Source organism: Alnus glutinosa, chromosome 9 (assembly GCF_958979055.1).
Source record: "Alnus glutinosa chromosome 9, dhAlnGlut1.1, whole genome shotgun sequence".
Taxonomy (NCBI): Eukaryota; Viridiplantae; Streptophyta; class Magnoliopsida; order Fagales; family Betulaceae; genus Alnus; species Alnus glutinosa.
Window position 1 is genome coordinate 6,556,586 of NC_084894.1, and position 20,706 is coordinate 6,577,291.

The 20,706-nt window shown below is 36.0% G+C and overlaps 1 protein-coding gene and 2 pseudogenes across 1 annotated transcript; 1 reads left to right on the top strand and 2 right to left on the bottom strand.

Annotated features, from left to right (window-relative positions):
• Positions 1–676: 676 nt before the first annotated feature.
• LOC133878222 (large ribosomal subunit protein uL1) lies at positions 677–4,920 on the bottom strand. The gene is made up of 6 exons (XM_062316755.1): positions 4,820–4,920; positions 4,481–4,531; positions 3,581–3,800; positions 2,392–2,557; positions 1,769–1,974; positions 677–964 (listed from the first exon to the last, which is right to left on the bottom strand). The coding sequence occupies exons 2-6, from the start codon at positions 4,483–4,485 to the stop codon at positions 911–913; spliced, it is 651 nt and encodes a 216-aa protein (XP_062172739.1). The 5' UTR covers positions 4,486–4,531; positions 4,820–4,920; the 3' UTR covers positions 677–910.
• Positions 4,921–6,693: 1,773 nt separating this feature from the next.
• On the top strand, positions 6,694–11,521 carry LOC133876704 (large ribosomal subunit protein uL4-like; annotated as a pseudogene).
• A 576-nt stretch (positions 11,522–12,097) lies between these two features.
• LOC133876705 (cell division protein FtsZ homolog 2-1, chloroplastic-like) lies at positions 12,098–19,688 on the bottom strand (annotated as a pseudogene).
• Between the last annotated feature and the right edge of the window lie 1,018 nt (positions 19,689–20,706).

Genomic DNA, 20,706 nt, shown 5'->3' on the forward strand with positions numbered 1-20,706 from the left:
TTTTTTTTTTAATTTGAGTTTTAGGAAAATTTGATTTAATTCCATATAGGACATATCTCTTCTTACCAAGCTAAGAAATAAGAATTAGTTTTTTTTTTTTTAAAAAAAAAAAAAAACTACTCCTATTTCCTAATGAAATACCCGCTCTGCATATTAAACAATGCCTTAATCTTTATGTAAAGCCTAATTTGATTGTGTTTGCAATGTTGTTTACATAAAGTCTTACATCATGTTGAAAATGTGTAATTAAAAGTAAAAATCAAACGTTTTATATATTTTAATAATAAATTAATAAAATTTATTCTTTGGTTTAATTAATTTTTTTTTAAAAAAAATACTCAATCAAGCTCAATTGGGGATCAGCTCGAGAGGGGGGACCCTTGTCGAGTTCAAGCAAAGCTCAAACATGGCACGGGTCCTGGCAAGCCAAAAGGCATCAAAACTCGGCTCAAGTTCGAAACAAGTTGATTGCATATTTGATACAGCCGAGCCAAGTCGACGCATGCAATACTCAGACTCGCTCGGCTTAAGGCACCTTTCGCTCGAAAATAAGCAATTCATAGTTAAGCAGAGGAGAGACATCAAGACCCCGGACGGTCGTGTTCACTGCCTAACAATTATCCTGGAGAGATTTGTGTATCTTCCTTCATACAATATACCATGGGCAGAGTAGACATGGGAAATTAAAGGGCCAAAATATAAGAGTAAAATTCAACAATGTGATATAGCGCAAGTGAGAGTGAAAAATTGGTTCACCTCTCCAACAATGTCTACCACCATGGCTTCTACGCATTCAAAGAACAGCACAAGGTAAAACAGCCCAACCAAGAGGAAAACTTGACATTCAAAGAAAGAAGTTATAAGTACTATAGCTCCCATGAGCTCACTACAAAATTCCCTCCCCAACATCTTAGTATACGCGGACTGGCTTCCCCATGGTAGTTTTCAACGACAAGCTCCTCACCTGATTTCCATAAAGAAAAAGTTAAAACCGTGCATGCAATTCTCGAAAAGGTAAAATAAAAGCACCATCAACATCTCCATTAGAGTGAAAACCGAAAGGGGGGAAGAGACCCCAGAACAAAACACACTACATGCTATAAATAAGATGCAGTCAAGGTGTAGGCGATAAAATATGTTAGAACCCACAACAAAAATGATTTTACAATGCAAACCTTTAGTTTTCCAAGAGGAAATAGGAGAGGAATGCACTCTTGAAAAACAATGATCTCCAATTTATTTTTGCAAGTTAATGGTACAGAGCAGAATGTCCTGCTGGCAAATCTTTTGGAATAAAACTTTGTTCTCTGAGTGTGAGTGAGTTGGATATAGGATGGGTGTAAATCAGATAATTGAATGTAAAACTCAACAGGTTCGCAGGGCCAATTATATGCATTTAACGAACCAAATCGCAATACTTATTTCATATTATTCCCCCATGAATAGAGCCCAAAGTGAAATGCAAGTTCGAATAGGACAAGGCAACAGAATCAAATTTCTCAATTGCACGGAAAGTACAAGTAACTGACATAGAATGGGGCCTAAGAAAATAGGAATCTACATCCTAAAGAAACAGGAGATAGGTAACGATGAAACTACAATTTAGAACAGAATTACTAGTAGAAAATACTAGAACAATGGGGGAAAAAAAGTGTCAGTGCCTAAGAACTGCATAATAAACTTTAACTGAACACTAAAATAATGCTTGGTCGGCTAACAGAACTCAGTTATGGAAAGGAACAAAGCACAAAGAACAGATAGCACTTACATTCTGCCAATTCTTCTTCAACAATGAAACGAGGAAATTAACACTCATCTGAACATTTTGGAATATCTGCTTCTCCTCCATAGCAACATTGCCCACAGCAACTCCCATGCAAAGCACCTTCTTCAGTTGGAACTTTACCATAGCCTTAGTCTCATTAACTTTAGACTCTATGGATTCTTGATGAGTAACAAGAGTTGGAAACTTCCCTACATTTCCAAAAAGGGTATCAATAAAAACATATAATGCATATCCAACGCCCCCAAAGGCTAGATTAAAAAGCCTACCTACAGAAGATTCATTGTCACAGTTGTTCATAAAATGAAATGCAGTATGCACGTTCAAATTAACCCACAACATTGCGAACAAACTACTCACCCAAAAAGTGGGTAGAATGAACGAATTACACATGTACAATATATATTACTTAAGAACGATATATATTATTCCTTAAGAACAATATACATCACAAAAATCAGTCAACAATGCAAACAACAGAGAAGACATACAAATAACATGTTCAAAACAAAAAAGAAGATATATTTTTAATGAATAAAACAAAAAAGAAAATATAGTTCAATTTCAAAGGACCACAGATGTAATATTCATTGACATAATACACTTGCCTGCCTTGTTGAGGCCAGGGCCCAAAAGACGGGGGATCTGCTTGATGACAGCTTCTGATGCTAAAAAGGCATGGTATTTCTTCGCCAACTTCTTAACTAATTTCTTGTTTTTGTTAAGCTTTTTCAATGCTTCAACGTCCATATAATCTAAACCGATCTTCTCAGCCTGTATTTCATTATTAAGATATTATATCTAGAAACTAGATGAGTTGATTCAATCATAAATAATCAATAGCAATGAAAAATGAATTATTCTGAAGCAGGCAGAAAGTTGGAAAAAGCACAGGAAAACTCAACGTACGATAAAGTTAAATACCACACATCACACACACACACTTGTACACTACTTAGAAAGCTTGAACATAGACAAAAGAAAACAATTGCAACTAACCAAGAAGATTACTTGACCTATTTTACATCCCTCAACTATATACTAGAAGACAATACACAAGTATGCCATTCTAAAATAATTCACAAAACTAGAAGAATGTTATCAGTGTACTTACTTAACAAAAAAAAAATGTTATCAGGGTACTTACACCCAGTAATCAATTAAAACCTCTAGGGCCAATAGCAACCAACAAAAAATGCTTTTCCACCCAAAAAAAAACCCAACAAATAATGCTTGTACAAGCAGTGTAACTAGTGATGTAGCTGGGGCAAGCAGCATATCCAAACATTAAAACAAACCACCATAGGTTAATAAATGTATTGCTCGCCATCACTTTGTAAGCAATTGAAATCTGTATGATTTCAGTCTCAGATACCTGTCCTAGTTTTTCCTGAAGTGTAGATTACACTTTAATCTGACAAAAGTAAATTTTGATATGCACACTACAAGTTAAAAAGTATAGCATTTGATCGTAGATATCTTTCATAACTATCCACCAAATCAAGTCACAAAATATATGAAGAAAAATAATTTTGTCTTAAGTTCTTGCCAGATTTCATTCACAAAATATCTAATAAAGTCCACATAGCTCAAAGTGATAATAATACGCTCCGGAGACAACTCAACCAGTACTATCATTTAAAAATTAAAAGAATGTTGCAAATTAAATCTAGAAGACATCAGGAAATCTAACAGTTCAGACAATATAAATAGATGTAGAAACTTGTATTTAACATGGAACCAAAAAAAATACTGCTTTAATTTATTTGTTCCAGCCAAGCAGAATAGCATCATTACCTCTTCAACATGTTGAGCATCTCCAAGCATGCACACTTTCATTTTGGGACGAGGGATGTGCGGTAACTTAACAGAACCACTGAAACGCTTATCCTTCTGAGGATCATAGTTTTTCAGCCCAATCTGGAGTTCAATGGTCTCAGTGAACTTACGATTCTTCTCCTTAGATCCGACCATAAGTATGGTGATAGACTCTTTTAAGGTATCACTTGAAAGCTTACTGTAAAAACAAGGATCAAGGAGTCAGATCAGACAAATTGAAAAGCATCACCCTGATGACTTCCTCTTTTAATCAGGGCACAATAATAAAACACACCAGGACCAAAAAAGTAACAAGGCAATGATTTCCAAAGTGCAAATTAAAAACAGCATTCCAGTTCTAGAGTCTTAATCAAACATGACTACCCACAGCATCGCAAACATAATTCTGCCCAGACAGAAACTTCTACACGATCACAGCCCCAAGCAACAAAAACTTCATTTACACATACAGACAACCTCCACCTACAGCTTTGCCCCAAAGGAACAAAATAACGTCAATACTATCACAAATAACCTAGTGCCATTCACAAATTAAATTGTACCATGATATAGGCTAAACTTTCTACCACTAATGCAAAGAAAATTTCCGAACAAAGTTCTTTAACAAAAACCATAAAAAGAAAAGGTTCAACCACTAATAAATTTCAATGTCAAAAATCTTAAACAAGTACATTTTCATCCAAATTACAGAAATGGATTAACTTCACATGCTAAGCACAAAAGAAAAAATCAATCATACAATTAGCATTGCTAATCATCCTGCAATTTCAACATTGCCTGTTCGATAAAATTCCAAAAACAAATCCAACAGAACATTATTCGATATAAAAACAACCCACAAGCTGAGATTTCACATACCTCATCTTTGAAACTCCTTTTACTGCACAGACCCACAAAAAGATTTTTCTTCTGCAAACAAAACCATAACACGTCAAAACCCAAAGCCACACACACATATTTAATCTAAAATCAAATAAAATAAATAACTGGAACGCTAAAACATCAAAAACCCATTTGGTTTCCCGGAGAACATAAACATATGGGGAGAAACGAAAACTTGGTACCACTGTCAAGACATTAAAAAAAAAATTCCCCCCGTGTTTTCTCCGGATACAAACAGGAGTTACAGACCTAGGAAACGAAGCAACAAATAATTTCAAAATGGAGAAAATTGAATTGCGAGTGAAAAATAAAGACCTGTTGAAGAGAAACCCTAACTAGGGCTTCTGGCGGCCGGATGAGAGTATATATAGCAAGCGAAGGACTACTATGGGTGATAAGCCATTAAACCCTAAACGAAAATTCCTCGCTTCCTGGAATTTGGCGGGCTTCAGATCGGAGTGGATGGGTTTGGGCTAAGTTAGCCCAATTTGTATTCAGGGCCTAGATTTGTGGGTTTGAACCTTTGTCTGGCTCACAAAATCAACCCAGGGTGTCTTGGACTCACAAGCTTCACCTATGAAAAGAGTCAAAAGGACCAAGAAAATAAATAAATGGAAGAAAAAAATAAATTTCAATGAAGATAATGGTGGCTGTAAATAGTGGGAATGGTGATGATAGTTATATATAAAGTTGGCGCCAATAATAGGTTATTAAGAGCTATAAAACAAGGACACAAATTTTCTAAAAACTAATTTTTAAAAGCAACATGCATTTTTTAATTAAACAATTCAAAAAACATGTGAAAAGTATACGCTATTAAAAAAATATGTAATTTTCACATGCAAGGAATACATGTACGTTTTAGAAGTTGATTTGTAAGAAATTTCAGTTAATAAAACACTATACTAATTGTCACAGGGATTGGGATTCCCTACAATTAGGGAATTTTGGGAATTCCCCTTCCCTCTGCTTTTTCGTTAGGAATTCTCTATGCCTTTTGTCCCTTGCAATACCTAGGAAAAATATAGGTCGAAGAAAATTAAAAATTTAGAGATAATGAAGAAAGTAATATATATATATATATCTTGTAGAAATATGGAAAATAGAACTCTGGTCGTCTCAAGAAAACAAATATTTCTTAGAAATGGTAGAAAATAACTTAAAATGAAGTTTTAGAGGTGAAAACGATGAATTTTGAGCTCTAAGAGCATCTCCAACATGTCCTTCGCATTTATTATGAGTCACTTTATCTCTTCGGCAGATGTTTCAAAATATAATATCTTCATCAATTTTGTTATAATGAATTCTCATATTAAAGTTTACAGTAGCATATTTTAGTATTTTTTATTCTTCTCTCCCCTCTTTTCCCTCTCTCTCTCTCTCTCTCTCTCTCTCTCCATTCTCTCTCCATCTCCCTCAACTTTCACAATAAAAAAAAAATACATTAAAAAATAATATTTAAAAAAAGTAGAGAGTGAGATAAATAGTCTGTTGGAGTGTATTTGCAAACAATTTGAAATGTTGGTTATGTAATGTCAAAAATAATATGATGATTACATGGATGTAATTTATGTTTTTAATCTTGAACATCTATGCCAATGTGAATGGATTTTATATTTAGATATTATAGTTTTTTTATGGTTTGTTCATTATAAAATATTTGAGTGATTGTCTTGAAATTTCAAATACTCGTTATACAATGTTTGAGCGATTGTTTTGAATTTTAAAATCTCAATGCTTGTAACGAGCTTGCCTCATAGTTTTAGAAAACATGTTCAAACTTCAAAAATTTCAAGTTTAGTTTTGTGGTTTAATAGGCTTAGGTTGGATTTTAAGTTTGTAATTTGTTTCATGTATGTTGTTTGCTCATGGTTTCAAAGAACATGTTCAAAGATCAAGCTTAATTAGTTTTGTTGTGTAATAGTACTCTTAGGTTGGAGTTTAAGTTTGTAATTTGTGTAATGTATATTGTCTATCAATTTTGTCAAATGGAGAGTTTGTTAAAAAAAAATCAGAGAATGACATTTACGTTATTGTTCATAGATCAAGTTTGAACTAAAAGTAATATGAAATAGTTGGATAAGTAACACATTCGAATGGAAGGGGGAACAATAGTTTGAAAAAATTTAAAGTGCGGGCAAAACTCTGCCAATCCGACTTTCCATTTGTTGTCAACCCGTCTACACTATATGCTACATCCTCGTCTTACTGGGCTGGTATGGTTATACCCATCAATTTTTTTATATTTTATATTTTTTAAACAAGGATTAATTCAAAGGTTGATTGACGTCACTGCTACATCATCCTAGTACAATAATGATGAGATATGCCAATATGAGTGTAGTATATACATTACTCGGCCATACATATATATAAAATCAATTATAAAACGTCATATTATTTGTATTATATTTGTCCGCATACTTAAAATGATATCGTTTTCGTGAATCTATAAATATTTTATTTTCCCCCCCAAAATCCTAGCTAGCTGTGTCTTTTGTGCGATCTCTCTCTCGAAAACTTTTCACAGAATCATAAGACACCAAATCAAGCCTATTTCCGCCAAAGCTAAGTTTTCACTATAAAACCCAGTAAAACTAGCGTTTTAGTCTCTTTTCTTTCACATTCACACACTCCGCAGCAATGGCCGCCGCATGCCCTCTTGTCACGGTCCAACCACTCGAAGGTGACATGGCCACAAACTCTGCCACCACCATTCACCTACCAAATATCATGAAGGCTCCAATGTGACCCAACGTCGTCAAGTTTGCTCACGCCAACCTATTAAAGAACAAGTGCTACGGTTGGCAAAACGGGTTACCATGTCGGGTTTGGATCGACCTGGTTGGCCTATCAACCTGAACCTGACACGATTAGCTAAAAAGGTTAAGACATGAAACTCGAATACGACACGTTTATAAGGGTCATAAACGTGTCATAAACGGGTTAACGGGTTGATGGGTCGCCCGCGGGTTAACCCGTTTATAAACATATCATAAAACGAGTAAACCATGTTTAGCCTAAACCCAAATCATATAACTTTGTATCCTATTTGTTTCGAATTCGCGAGTCATGTCAAAAATTGCAAACCTTACGCCATGTCGAAGTGCGCGGGCCACCAGATCTCTGTCGAGTCATGGGGAACCAGGCTCATCGTGTCCTGCATCCCTCGCATCCCCGACGGTGGCACCCACCACTCCAGCCAGGCCGCCTTCGGCAATATGTGTCGTGGCAGCCACATGTTTGCCCCCACAAAGATTGGGCGACGCTGGCACCACAAGGTCAACGTCAATCTCAAGTGCTACGACGTTGTTTTGGCCATTGCCGCCTCTGCCGTCCCGTCCTTCATCCTCGCCCTCGTCCATCGCATCGAGTCCATCATTGAGTTGTCCCTCGTCATAAGCGACTTCACCGAGAACATTGAGAAAACCTTGACAGCTCTCGAGGTTGATGTGTGTTTTAATGAGTACTCGCAAATGCACGAATCGTTTGCAATATAGTGTGTGCAAGTGCGAGGTCAAATCCACAAGGAAATGGTCACATGTTGGTGTCTTGTTTAATCAACCTCATTTTAACCTAGTTCCAAAAGTTTGAGGATTGATTCAAGAATAAAAGACTAAATTAAAGAGATGAAATGAAATATGCAAATTAAAATGAACTAAGGCTAAGGAATATACCAAACCAAATCCAACAACTCACACTCTTGGTTTTCACTTGAACACCCAAAGAACATTAAGCTTAAGGTGCCATTCAAGTTTCTCAACCACATTCTCTAGAACCATTAAATGAATCCAACTCAAAGATAAATCACAAAGAGTACCCATTTGAAATCAAATCATCAAATGTATCCATCCAATGAACAAATCACAATGGATATCATCATTCAAACCAATAAAACAATGTATCCATCGGTTGAAACACATTAAATGTCCTATATCTACCAACAACCACATTCATTGCAAAAGATAAAGCATTTAAATGAATAGAACTTGAATAACAAATATGATATATTATCAAATGTGCAAGTATTATAACAAGAGTGTGAGTGTCATCAATGGAAAGGTTTCATCCTCAACCTTAGTTGAGGTTACTAGCCTTCCATGACTAAGAACACCACAAGAAAATGAAGAACAACCATGGAAATAAAAGGAAAGCTTTACAAAATGAAAGTGTCTAAGAATAAAAGCTACTGGAATACACTATAAAATGCACGAAATTAAAACATATCTACTGTTTTCTGAACTTTCCAACAAGGAGGCATGGCTATGGCTTTTATAGAAAGAAATTAGGGCTAGAAACCCATGTAAAATGACTCTTCTAGCCCCCTCTAGGGTTCCTCTCTTGCTAGAGACAACCAAGAACACGAAACCAACGTGTTCTGCTGCGAAAATCAGAGGGAGAACTGTTTTTTGTCATGGAGAAGCTCCTGATTGGGTGTTCTGGCGCGCTTCTGCAAAAGTAAGTTCTGAGAAATTTCGATCGATCGACTTCGGGCAAAATTTGATCGATCGAATTTAAGTTCGATGGATCGAGTTCTTCAGAACTTTCGAATTTTCCAAGCAATTTCACATGAATTTTGCCATTTCTCACTTATTGACCAACAAAACATAAAAAACATAAAAACTAACCAAAGCATCAGAAAATAACAAGGCTAAAGGTCTAACTAATGTAAATCAAGGAGTCAAATACACAATATTTGGCACTCATCAGAGGTCTTGAAGAAGATCGGTGCCTATTCTGATGCAGAGAAGGCCAAGGACAACAAACGATTCGTCTTGGAAAGGGCAAGATGTGAAACCGCTGGTATATCAATCAGAAGGGCCCATTGATCGTCTACAGGACTGAGGAGGCCAGGCTCGTGAAGGCGTTCCGAAACATTCCTGAGGTTGACATTGTGAATGTGGAGAGGTTGAACCTACTGAAGCTGGCTCCCGATGGTCACATTGGGCGGTTGGTGGTTTGGACCAAGTCAGCCTTCGAGAGGCTAGACTCCATCTACGGGTCGTTCGAGAAGCCATCAAAGAAGAAGAAGAAGGGGGTACGTGCTGCCGAGGGCTAAGATGGTGATCGATGACCTCTCTAGGATTATCAACTTCGACGAGGTTTTGGTGAGGCCTATCAAGAAGGAGGTGAAGAGGGCAACGACGAAGAAGAACCCGCGGAAGAATCTGAACGCCTTGCTGAAGCTGAACCCCTACACCAAGACCGCCAGGAGGATGGCGCTTTGGCCTGAGGTCAAGCGCGTTAAGGCCAAGGAAGAGAAGTTTTAAAGGAAGAGAGAGTTGATCACCAAGGTATATATATCACTTCCTCTGTTTTGTTTATTAGTTTATTTGTGGGGTTCCTTCACTATTGTGCAACGTGCATGACATTTTTTTTTTATTTTTTTCCTAATTGATTGAGGGAAAGGGTTACAAGGGAAGATCCGTCCCACTTCTGATCCGAACGAAAGAGAAGATGGTTAATCCAAATAATGAAAAAGGGGTGGGCTCTCCAACAATAAACTCAAACCAAACAAAAACAACATAGCGATATGAACAAAGAATAGGAAATGAGACAAATAAATGACCCAATTCTTTTAAGGGGCCGCACAAGGTGGTTATAAAAGTGAAAGGAAAACTGATCAAGACAAGCCCAATTGCATCCCTACTTGAGACCTGCAACAACCACCAAAAGATGGCTAAAACAATAACAACACTGTTAAAGTCCAGAAATAGGACTGCAGTAAAGAGAGTAACCAACACAAATTCAAATACAGTAGTTTCCCAAAAAAAGAAACAAAAACCCAAGTAACATAAAAAAAAAACAGCAGATAATAAAACAATAGAAAACCGGATGATGTTGGGGAGAGGAAGCCATCGGCGCGTGGAAGACACGCGCCACCACCGGGAAGCCTCGCTCCAGCAAATATCACTAGAAATCATCGTAAACCACCTAGAACCAAGCTGGGGAAGGGGTGGAAGGAAAAACGTGGTCATCACACGCCGAAAAAGGGAGACAAACTCCCTGGCACGTGCAGGCCATGCACCGGAGCATGGATGTCGGCAGAAGTCGCGGTGGCCATCGATGGATACGGAAGAAGCCAGTGATCCCACTGAAGAGTGTCGGGCAATAGTTGACAGTAGATCATAGATCTAGATCCAAAGATACCAAACCAACAACCAAACCAAAAATCACCAAAAACACAGTAGAGAAAGATAGAGCAATCCGGTACCATCTGTATAGAGAAAAAGCAGTGCAAAAAAAAACATAATTTTTGCTAGAAAAAACTCTAGCATTGTAGATACCTCAAAAGAGGCAAAATGTTCAAAAAAGGAAGGGCAGAGAAGTTGAAGGCTTCCCTTCCCAGACCATTGATGCAGTTGATGATTGGATGAGGAGGTTACCGCAGAAGATGCTAGTAACATGTAAAAGGGAGGGAAGAGTGCTTCCCTCCACCCAAAGAGCCGGGGTTGTTGGGTTTTTAGAGGAAAATGATGAGAGAGAACGGAGCGTTTCTAACTTTAAGACTCCTTTGGGCTACGTGCATGACTTGTTTGAATGTTAAAAATGTGTGGAGGAAATTGTTTTTGTGCCTAAGCCAGTCTCAACGTTGGGTTGGGTTTGCTATTAGTGTTAAGAATTGTCTAAGCATGATTGATATAAAACTATATATATCAATTTTAATTTACGAGTCAGACCCTTCAATTTTAATCCACTAATTTTATGTTGTGCTAGTGTCGAGTTTGCATGTGTAAGTGTGACGGACGTCCCTTAACTCTTAACCTTAATTCGCTAATTTTGTGTTAGAATTGTATTAAATTTTGGGGTTGTGTAAAAATTGTCTAAGTTATACAGAAATGTAATTATTTAATCATTCTGATAGATTATTGGTGTTGTTTGTTTGTTTTGGATTTGTCAAGAGGAGGCTGCTGCTATCAAGGTTGTAGGAGGACCATGATCTTTGAGAGTAACTATGTTGAGTTTGAGAATTTCACTAAATGGCTCGGAGTCTCTCTGTGGTTTTACATTCCTTAGGCCCCTTAATTTATTTTAGGTGTATAGTTGGCTAATTTAATACTTGAATGTTTCTGTTTTACATGTTTGTTTGCTAGAGAGTAGAGACTTTAATTAATATTGTGATTTTTTTTTTAATCAGAATATATTTTTAAATTCCAGTTTCTCTTGTGTGACATGAGGAATTTAAATTTTGATTTTGAAAAATATAATGATAATAGACAATTCTTATTCAGTCACGTGTATCTTTGACAATAAATCAAATCCCTTAATCTCAAGTGAGTAAATAAGTCCCTTCAATGAATCTAAGGAATGAAAACACATGATGAGAAAAGTGAATTGAATCTGTGATTAGAAAAATTCAAAACTGAAATAATTTACTTCACTCTTTTTTATTGATCAATGATGCAATCTAAATCTTGCAACTATATAGAAACAAAATGTAATTTCAAAACAGTTTATTCATGGTGTCCTATACAACCTGGTAAGGACCATGGTTTTGGAAGAGGAGCAAAGACAAACCAAAATACAAAAATTTAACAGATATATACATTGCCAAAATAATAATAATAAAAAAAAACAAAAAACAAAGAAAAATTAGACTCGTGGGTAGTGAGAGCGGATGCCCCTCTTCTTTAAGAACTCGGGGATTTCCACTAAACCACCTTCAGTGCAAGAGGGACGTATGTTCATCCCCAAGGAAGTATCACCGTGTGCAAGCTGAATTTTCTGCATTTATCCAGATCAAAGAGAGTAAACTAATGTGAGACAAAAAAGCAATAATGTTATACTTAAAGAGAAAAGCTACACGAACCCTCTCTTTTACACTTTCAAGTACTTACTCCCTAGTGTGACAGTTGCAGAAAGAGAGTATGCAGATGAGATTAAAACACATTATAGTGTAAATCTGACATGGGAATTGCCACATTAGGGAGTAAACATTTGGGAGTGTAAAAGAGAGAGTTCGTGTAGCATTTCTTTGAACTTAATTGAGAAAGAGAGAACCTACCCTCCCTTCACTTTCATCTTGGCGTTTGACTCCAGTAGCAATCAGAGTTATGCTGACCTATAAGCAAAAAAATATCCATCTTTGAGAAAGAAGAGGAAAAACATAAGAAAACTAAACTTGCTTGCTTGTATTGTGTAAGTGTGTTAAATAAACTTATATTTTAGTGGCGGCTACAACACACTTTAGGCGCATATAACTTGCTTGCTTGTATTGTATAAGGAAATTGTGTCAGAAAACCTAAAATCAATTCATGTTCTTAAGAAAATTAATATAGGTGTAGAATATAAAAAAAAAAACTTCTTTAGAATATGCATTCTTGAATTAGTGTCAACATAACTATTAGTTAAAATAATACTGTAAAAGAATATAAATAAAGTAAAAACTGAAACATAAAATTCACTTTAAAATACATCGAGAATATTTTTAAAACATTTTCTTTCATATAGTGTTTAAATTTTATTTCACGAAGTATTATTTTATATTAATTAATTATTAGTCCGCCCCCTCCCCCAAGAACAAATCCTAGCTTCGCTGATAACTATAGAAGCAATTTGATGCATAACATGCACTAAATTGCACTAATAGGTTTTTTTGCAGGAAGGGTGAGCTGTTACCAAAGGGTTCAAACCTCATCCCTATCAAAGAGTTTTAGAATTGTTCAAATCAAACTGTTACAAAAATGTATAATAAATCAAATATAGAAAATCAACCTATGGGACAAATCCAAACCGAATCAAATATAGAAAAATTACAATGGATATTTCTAATTCCTCCAAACTTACTTGGCCAGTTAGTGATTGATCTATCACTGCTCCAAATATTAAGTTTGCACTGGTATCCACAAGGTTATATATAAACTCTGCTGCAGGATTCACCTGAAATTGCAATATCGAGTCAAACAACATCAGTTATGTCTCTACTAAACTTGCCCCAACTCTAAGTTGGATACACTAAAATAAGGTTATAAGGCAGGGAGATATAGAAACAAGCAAAATAATATTTAGCTATACAATGAAGTACTTATTTCCTTGGTTCTTAGCTTGGGTCTTCGAATTATGTTAGAATGTTAATTAAATGATTAAATTCATCATTTTCTATTAGCTTAAACTTTTGGTATAAATGGTAATTTAACATGATACAATAGCAATGGTCTTGAATTTGAATTATGATTGCATAATTTACATTTCATTCAATTTTATATTCCACGTGTTACGTCAAACTTATTAAGGAGAGGTTTGAGCCCACAGGTGAAGAGAGTGTTAGAATATTAATTAAATGATTAAATTCATTATTTTCTATCAACTTAAGCGTTTAGATAAGTGGTGATTTAACAAATTATATTAATGTTTTTGAGATTGAACCACTATATTGAAATATCCAACATATGTCAAATACCAAGGTTACACAAACTTATATAACAGGTTTTATTATGCAATAACTAATTTTCGTTGCGCCTATAAGACACAGGATCTCTGTGCTTACATAGAGTCTGTAAGTGCATAATCAAGAACTATGAAGATTTCACTTATCTTTACAATTGAATAACCTCCAATGCTTGCACATGACAGTCTGTGTGGTAGTTTCTTGTGCTTCTCAAAATTATAACATTTAATTACAATTTATGCAATTTATGCGGAAAGCACATGCTACATTTTACAAGTACATAATGGAAATCATAAATTGCATTCTGAAATATTAAATTATCTATGATTATATTATATTAACAATCTCATCACTAAGTAGCCCCAAGTCCCAGAAGTCCATTTTTCATATTAGCAGAAAGCAACATTCATATAGAATCAAATGCAAGCACCAATAATTGTACCAATGCAGCAAGTCAGATTGAAAGTTTTAAAAAAGGATTCCCAACCCCACCCATTTTTTATTTTTTTATTTTTTTTTAAAAAAAACAAAATAAAAATATAAAGAACTTCTAAAATGGAGACATAGATACATCACGATTGAATGATCATGATCCCATAAGGGAACCCCACCTCAAATAAAGTTAAATCACTTCCGCCAGTTATGTTCCACACAATCCCAGTAGCTCTTTCTATTCCAATATCTAACAAAGGTGATTGGATGACATTCAATGCAGCATCTCTTGCCATGTTCTTCCTTTTAGTCAACAAAAATGGATAGCTTTATAGTACCAAGCATCTGACACTTGGACTAGGGTGAATTTGTGAGTTCTAGGTCAGAATACTATGAAAAAAAAAAAAGCCTTAGAACATAAGCAAAAAATACATATATTTTAAAAACAGAGGCAGGCATCATGAAGAAAGCTCATGAAATTAGTCACGATACAATCATAAAAGGAGGAAAATTAAAAATAAAAGGAACAAGCCACAATTAGTAAGTCAATTTTTTTCTTTCTTTTTATTAATAAGTACAAAACAATTATATATATGATTTTTCCCTTTTCTTTTTACAAATAATCATAATTCATATCAAACGAGATTAAAATTTCAATGTTTTTGAGTTTTTCCTTTTCCTTAACTCTCTCTCTCTCTCTCTCTCTCTCTCTCTCTCTCTCTCTCTCTCTCTTTCTTCTTCTTTTTTTTCCTAGTAAGTTAATAACTTCTGTTTTCTAGTAGTCACATTAGACCAAGTAGAAAGTTCAAAATTTCAAACTTACCGGTTGCAGTACCTATCCCCATTAAAGAAGAACCAACATATTTCATGATAGCCCGCACATCAGCAAAATCGACATTGACTAGACCTGGAACCTGTGATGTAAGTAACCAACCACCATCAGGAGAGAAATTAAATAATTCACAATTTCCAAATATAGTCAAAGAAGGAAACCAAAGTTACAAAATCCATTTAGCTAAAAGATCAGATCAATATAAGGCAATTTAAATTGAATGATTGATGCAACCAAAGCCCTGTAGCAGGTCTATAGCAGGCTCACTACTTTGAGACTCCCCTCAGCAAATACACTTAGTTTTTTTTTAAAGAAAAATATTTGGCAATCTGCAAGTTACAAACCTTGAGATTAAGTCAATAGACATCTTTGAGGTTGAGGTCCTTTTCTGCATATGTACTAGAGCATAAGTTGTAGTGTCCACAAGATTAAGACACCAAACTAGCTCCGAATATGTGTATTTCTGTATACCTTAAATCCACCCACCCACTTACATAGTTTTTGCATATCTTTGCATGGACTTTGCACAAACACAGTTAAGAAGCAACAAAGAACGCAGTCATAATATAGTTAATATATGATACATAAAGATCAGGCTAATACAATTCTTGTAGCCAATGAGATGAATAACCAAATTTCTTCACAAAAATAAAGTCAATTTGATGAAAAAAAATAATAATAATAATAACATTAATTTATCGAATTAGTTATAAGAAACAAGAATTTATTATTACTAATTTGGGGTGCATTAAATATGAGGAATTTAAGGGAGTGAATTTACAGCCAAGACTATCGGCAGGCCTGTAGAAGGCCTATGAATCAAATTGAATTTAGCCTTTAAGTCAGCTTTAACTCTGTATTTTGCGTAACTCCAAGAACATGGTCCTTTAGTAGTAGAACTGTGTACTACAACAGGAGCACTGAAATGTGTCAGTTACAAACAACTTTGTAAACATGGCAGTATACATGCAAAAAGAATTAAACAGGGGAAAACAATTTATGAATGTTGAACATCTTGAAGCCGGTTCAAACTATAACACTTTAGAAATCCTAAAACAGATCTATGTAATTCTCACATGTAATAAGGGAGCCAAAGAGAAAAATTGATGTAATAATTTATTTTGGCATTCTGTACCATTATTATATCAGAGATACCACAAACACCCTGCCAAAGTATATCATCAGTCAAATTAAATGCCTCTGTTACTAGAGTTGAGTGTGAGACTGCAGTCAACAACTTGTCATTCGGAATAACAATCAGTGTATCAACATTGTTTCTTAGAGCTGCAATTCCTTCCTGAGCTTGAACTGCCCGCCTTCGTCCCTCAAAAGAGAATGGAGTTGTAACAATGCCAACAGTCAAGATACCCATGGATTTTGCAATGCCTGCAACTACTGGAGCCCCACCAGTGCCGGTTCCTCCACCCATTCCAGCCTACAGATTTAGTTCATATGAAAAGGTAACAAAACCAATCAAACAACAAAACTAACAGATACAAAGGAATCTATTTTCACGACTTAAAAGTAGTGGATAAAGACAGCAGCATCATTATTAATCATTTTCCAGGGTCTACTTCTGATTCATTATTTCGATGGCACAATGCCTTCATCTGGTGCAATGGCAAGAGTCTGGAATTGCCAAGAGCAAGTGCGTGCCTTTGAGTCTTGAGAGTAGAAAAATCATGCAAAAAAAATGCTGAAAAGTGGGACCATTTCCAAGCCAATCCCTTCTAGGGCCCCCATTTAAGTGAGACCAGTACTAGGTTATAATCCTTTTGATTGAAGGCACAAATGTCCAATTTCCTTACTAACTCTCCTTCTTCAATGACTCACTGTTGCACTCTCTTAGTTATGGTACAATCAGACCTTTTTCACTTCAGTTTTCCATCAATGTTAGCCCCTTGACCTTTTCCACCCGAGGCTCTCATCCTAATATATCCCAAAACCCTTTGAATAGCCACTGCCCAGAACTTCCAGCAGTGTAATTCTCATATTTTGTAGAAAAGCTTCGTCCATCCCCCACAAGGGAAAATCAGAAGAGTTCAAGCATAATTAGGTGGTACAACCCCCTTCTCTTATATTACTAAAATGTGCGCCTTACTCGGTATTATAGTGAAAGCAAAAACATGTCACTGTACCTTAAATGTTATAAACAGTAAATGGGAATGTGTTTCTTGACAATAAGCAATGCTTCCTAACCTCATAAAAAATCAGAAATACAGCATATCTGACAATCTAGTACAACTTATTATCCATCAAACTCCGTCCATTCAAACCCTAATCAATCTACAAGCTCTAGACCCCTTCTTCATGAACCACACTCCAAAATTCTAACTTTTAGGAGCATTGGCAAACTAAACAAGTGTTCTAGGCAGATTCCAAATATGTCATACACAAATTCTACATAATTTCATAAACGCCCTTAATTGCAGCTAGAAGATATGGATCGGTAGGGTTATACCAAAAAAGGGGTAATAGCACAGTTCTAGTGGCAAACTATACATGCAGAAATGTGTAATGAAGCAGATATATTAGCAAACACAAACACATGCAAAAAATTTATCTAAGCAAACTCTTACTAAGTTTGGACACATTAAATTTCTTAACCATCCATAACATCTGATTGCTCACAAACACCAACTTCTATACACACACATACATCAACTTTTAATCAAGCAAGCCCTTGCTATGTCATGAACCCTTGTATTTTACTGTTGCGTGTGTTTGTGTGTGTGTGTGGGAGAGAGAGAGAGAGAGAGAGAGAGAGAGAGAGAGAGAGAGGGAAAGGGAGAGAGAGAGAGAGAGATCTAATTACAAAACTTCATTGATTAGCACTCAGATGCAACCATTTTTTATGGTACATCCTTAAGCATCACCCATCTACGAAGCAACCAACTAAATAAACCTAAGTAAAAATGCAGCTAATTACAAGACAAGAACAGACCCCACTAAAGATTGTAAGCTGTGTGAACCTTTCCTTGGTATCAATCATACTTAGGATGGCATGTGTCCTGGGTACAAAGCCTGCAACTCTCTGAAGAAAAAACCAGGGAGAAAGGCATTGCACAAGCTAGGAAAGGAACCTATTTGTTCCCAGCCCCTTAATGTCCATCCCAGACTAAGAACCTCAAGAACATTGTGAAAAGCTTGAACGGATTTCAGGTGACGGCGCTTATGTGACTGAGGCCAACCATGTGGAGAGATCAAAGCAGAGTCTCACTGGCACTCTAAATGATAAGGGTAGGTGTAGTCTTGCTAACAGTTACGAAGTGACAAACCTTTAAGATGGCTTCCTGGACCATTCTCCTAACCCTGAAGAACATCACATTTCAAGTGCACAATATTAAGCATTCACATGCATCATTTTGTACATTTTGGCAATCCTACATGCCACTTGTCCTCATGGACCCATCTAATGCTAGGACATGCAAACCTTAATTAGGTCATCAACATATAATTGGAAAAGTAGAATTGGATATTGCTTGAGAGATCTCCCACCAGATTTCTATATCTTGAGGGCCCAAATAATCCTCCGATGTTCAATGGGAGATTTCGTGAACAATAACTAGTTTTGAAGGTTTTTGTTGATGATTGTGAGATGTACCATGTTTCAACTTTCAAGATTAGAGGGGCCCTGACTGAGAAAGGGCACAACAGTTCCTTTTTCTCACCAAATTTCACGCACAAATTATGCAAGTAATCCGATAACATGGTCACATCCAAAACCTCAATTAAAAGTTCTTATTTTTTATTTTTTTATTTTTCTGCTGACCAATTATTCTTCTTTTCAAACACGGGATAATAAAAGAATTCTTAATCCTTTTCCTGGATCTATTTTTATTTTCTGAAATTCTATATTACAAAACCATATCAAATATAACTTGAACCTACTATTACAAAGACCATGTCTGCACCACGAAGCGCCTCCACTATTGCCTCCTCTTTGCTTTCATTGGCAGCATTCATGCCTGTATATGGGTTCCCACCAGCACCAAGACCCCTAGTAAGCTCCCAGCAGATTTGTACACGGTTCTCTGGGAAAACCGGGGACATCTTTATGGCTTGAGCATCTGTGTTAATAATCCAAAACTCCACACACTTCATTGAACTCTCTAACATTCTATTAACAGCATTAGAACCACCACCCCCAACACCGACAACTTTGATATTGGCTTCTTTGTAGTCACTTGGAATGAAGGGCTTTCTTAAGCCATCCTCGATACTTTCATTGGACCTCTCCTTCGTCACACTAAAAACCATATCGTTTTCATCACCTCTGAGCAGCTCCAAAAAGTGTCTTTACGGTGGTTTGGGATAACATTTTGAGAGTTAAAGGAACATTCAAAGCGAGAGAACCCCATCACATTCTTTTGGCAATTACCGCACATACTACTCTTCCTATCAACTATCTTCATGGAACTACCTATACACATTTGAGGCTCCTTCGAATTTCTCCTTCTTGGAGAGGCTAGTTTTCCCACTGAAATTGGAGTACTAGATGGCATAGAACAGGGTGGTATGCAGGTCCCCATATTAAAGGAGTAAAATCCAATTCTTGAAAACTAGACAAACACCCAGAAGTATGCAATTCCTTTACCAGTCATTCTTCTTTCCTCAACATGTGGTCATAACAAACAAAACAATCAGGATAGACAAAGAATACAATCAAATTTCAGCGTAACAAAGATTTCGATCTTAGCTTGAAAACAATTCTACGTGGCACACTCGAAGAAAATTTAATGAGAAAAGAACAACACTCCTTATACATCAATCCAAAAACACTTCCAAAAACTATACCAAAAGCCATTCTAGAACTTAGTGCGGGAACATTAGAGAATTTGCTCCCCGAATCAAATCAACAAGCTCTCCCAAAAATGTTCACAACAACCACATCAAAGAATAGGAGCAACAAATGCAAAACAAATCAACAGTCGTATAGAAAAAAAGAGAACTAACCGTAGAAGATGCGGGCTAAACCCACAACAAAAGTGATGCCAAACCACGGATTGAAGTATCAAATTGTAATGCAAAAGAGAGAATGGTATCTGGGTTGGTGAAAACTCCAATGCAAAACCAAAACCCACAACCAGAATGACTCAAAGTCAGCAAGTGAAGAATCAAATTCGTACAAATGTGGACAACAACATCAGGATATCAAAGAAGAGTACGTTTTTGGTCACCCAAGAATTCAAGGAAACAGTGCCAGAGATAACTCCAAGAAAACTGGAAGTGGTTAGGCCACTGAGAGAAAGAAGGGAGTCGAAAAGGTCTAAACACACCCGTGAATACGAGCACAAAAGAGTATACAAGAGAGTTTAGTCAAATTTTAGTTGAAATTTACTTTTTTTGCTCACTTTTCAAAATCACTAATCTATACATCTTATCTTCTAAAATTTTTCTTAACTCTATTAAAATATTTTTTTAACAATTTTATATTATTTTTTATTTTAACTAATCACATAACCCTGAAGCTCGCCGCTCGTTGCCGTCCCGAACTGTCGTGCAAAACCAAGAAAGTATGACATAACTTTCCGAAATATAAGCTTCTAA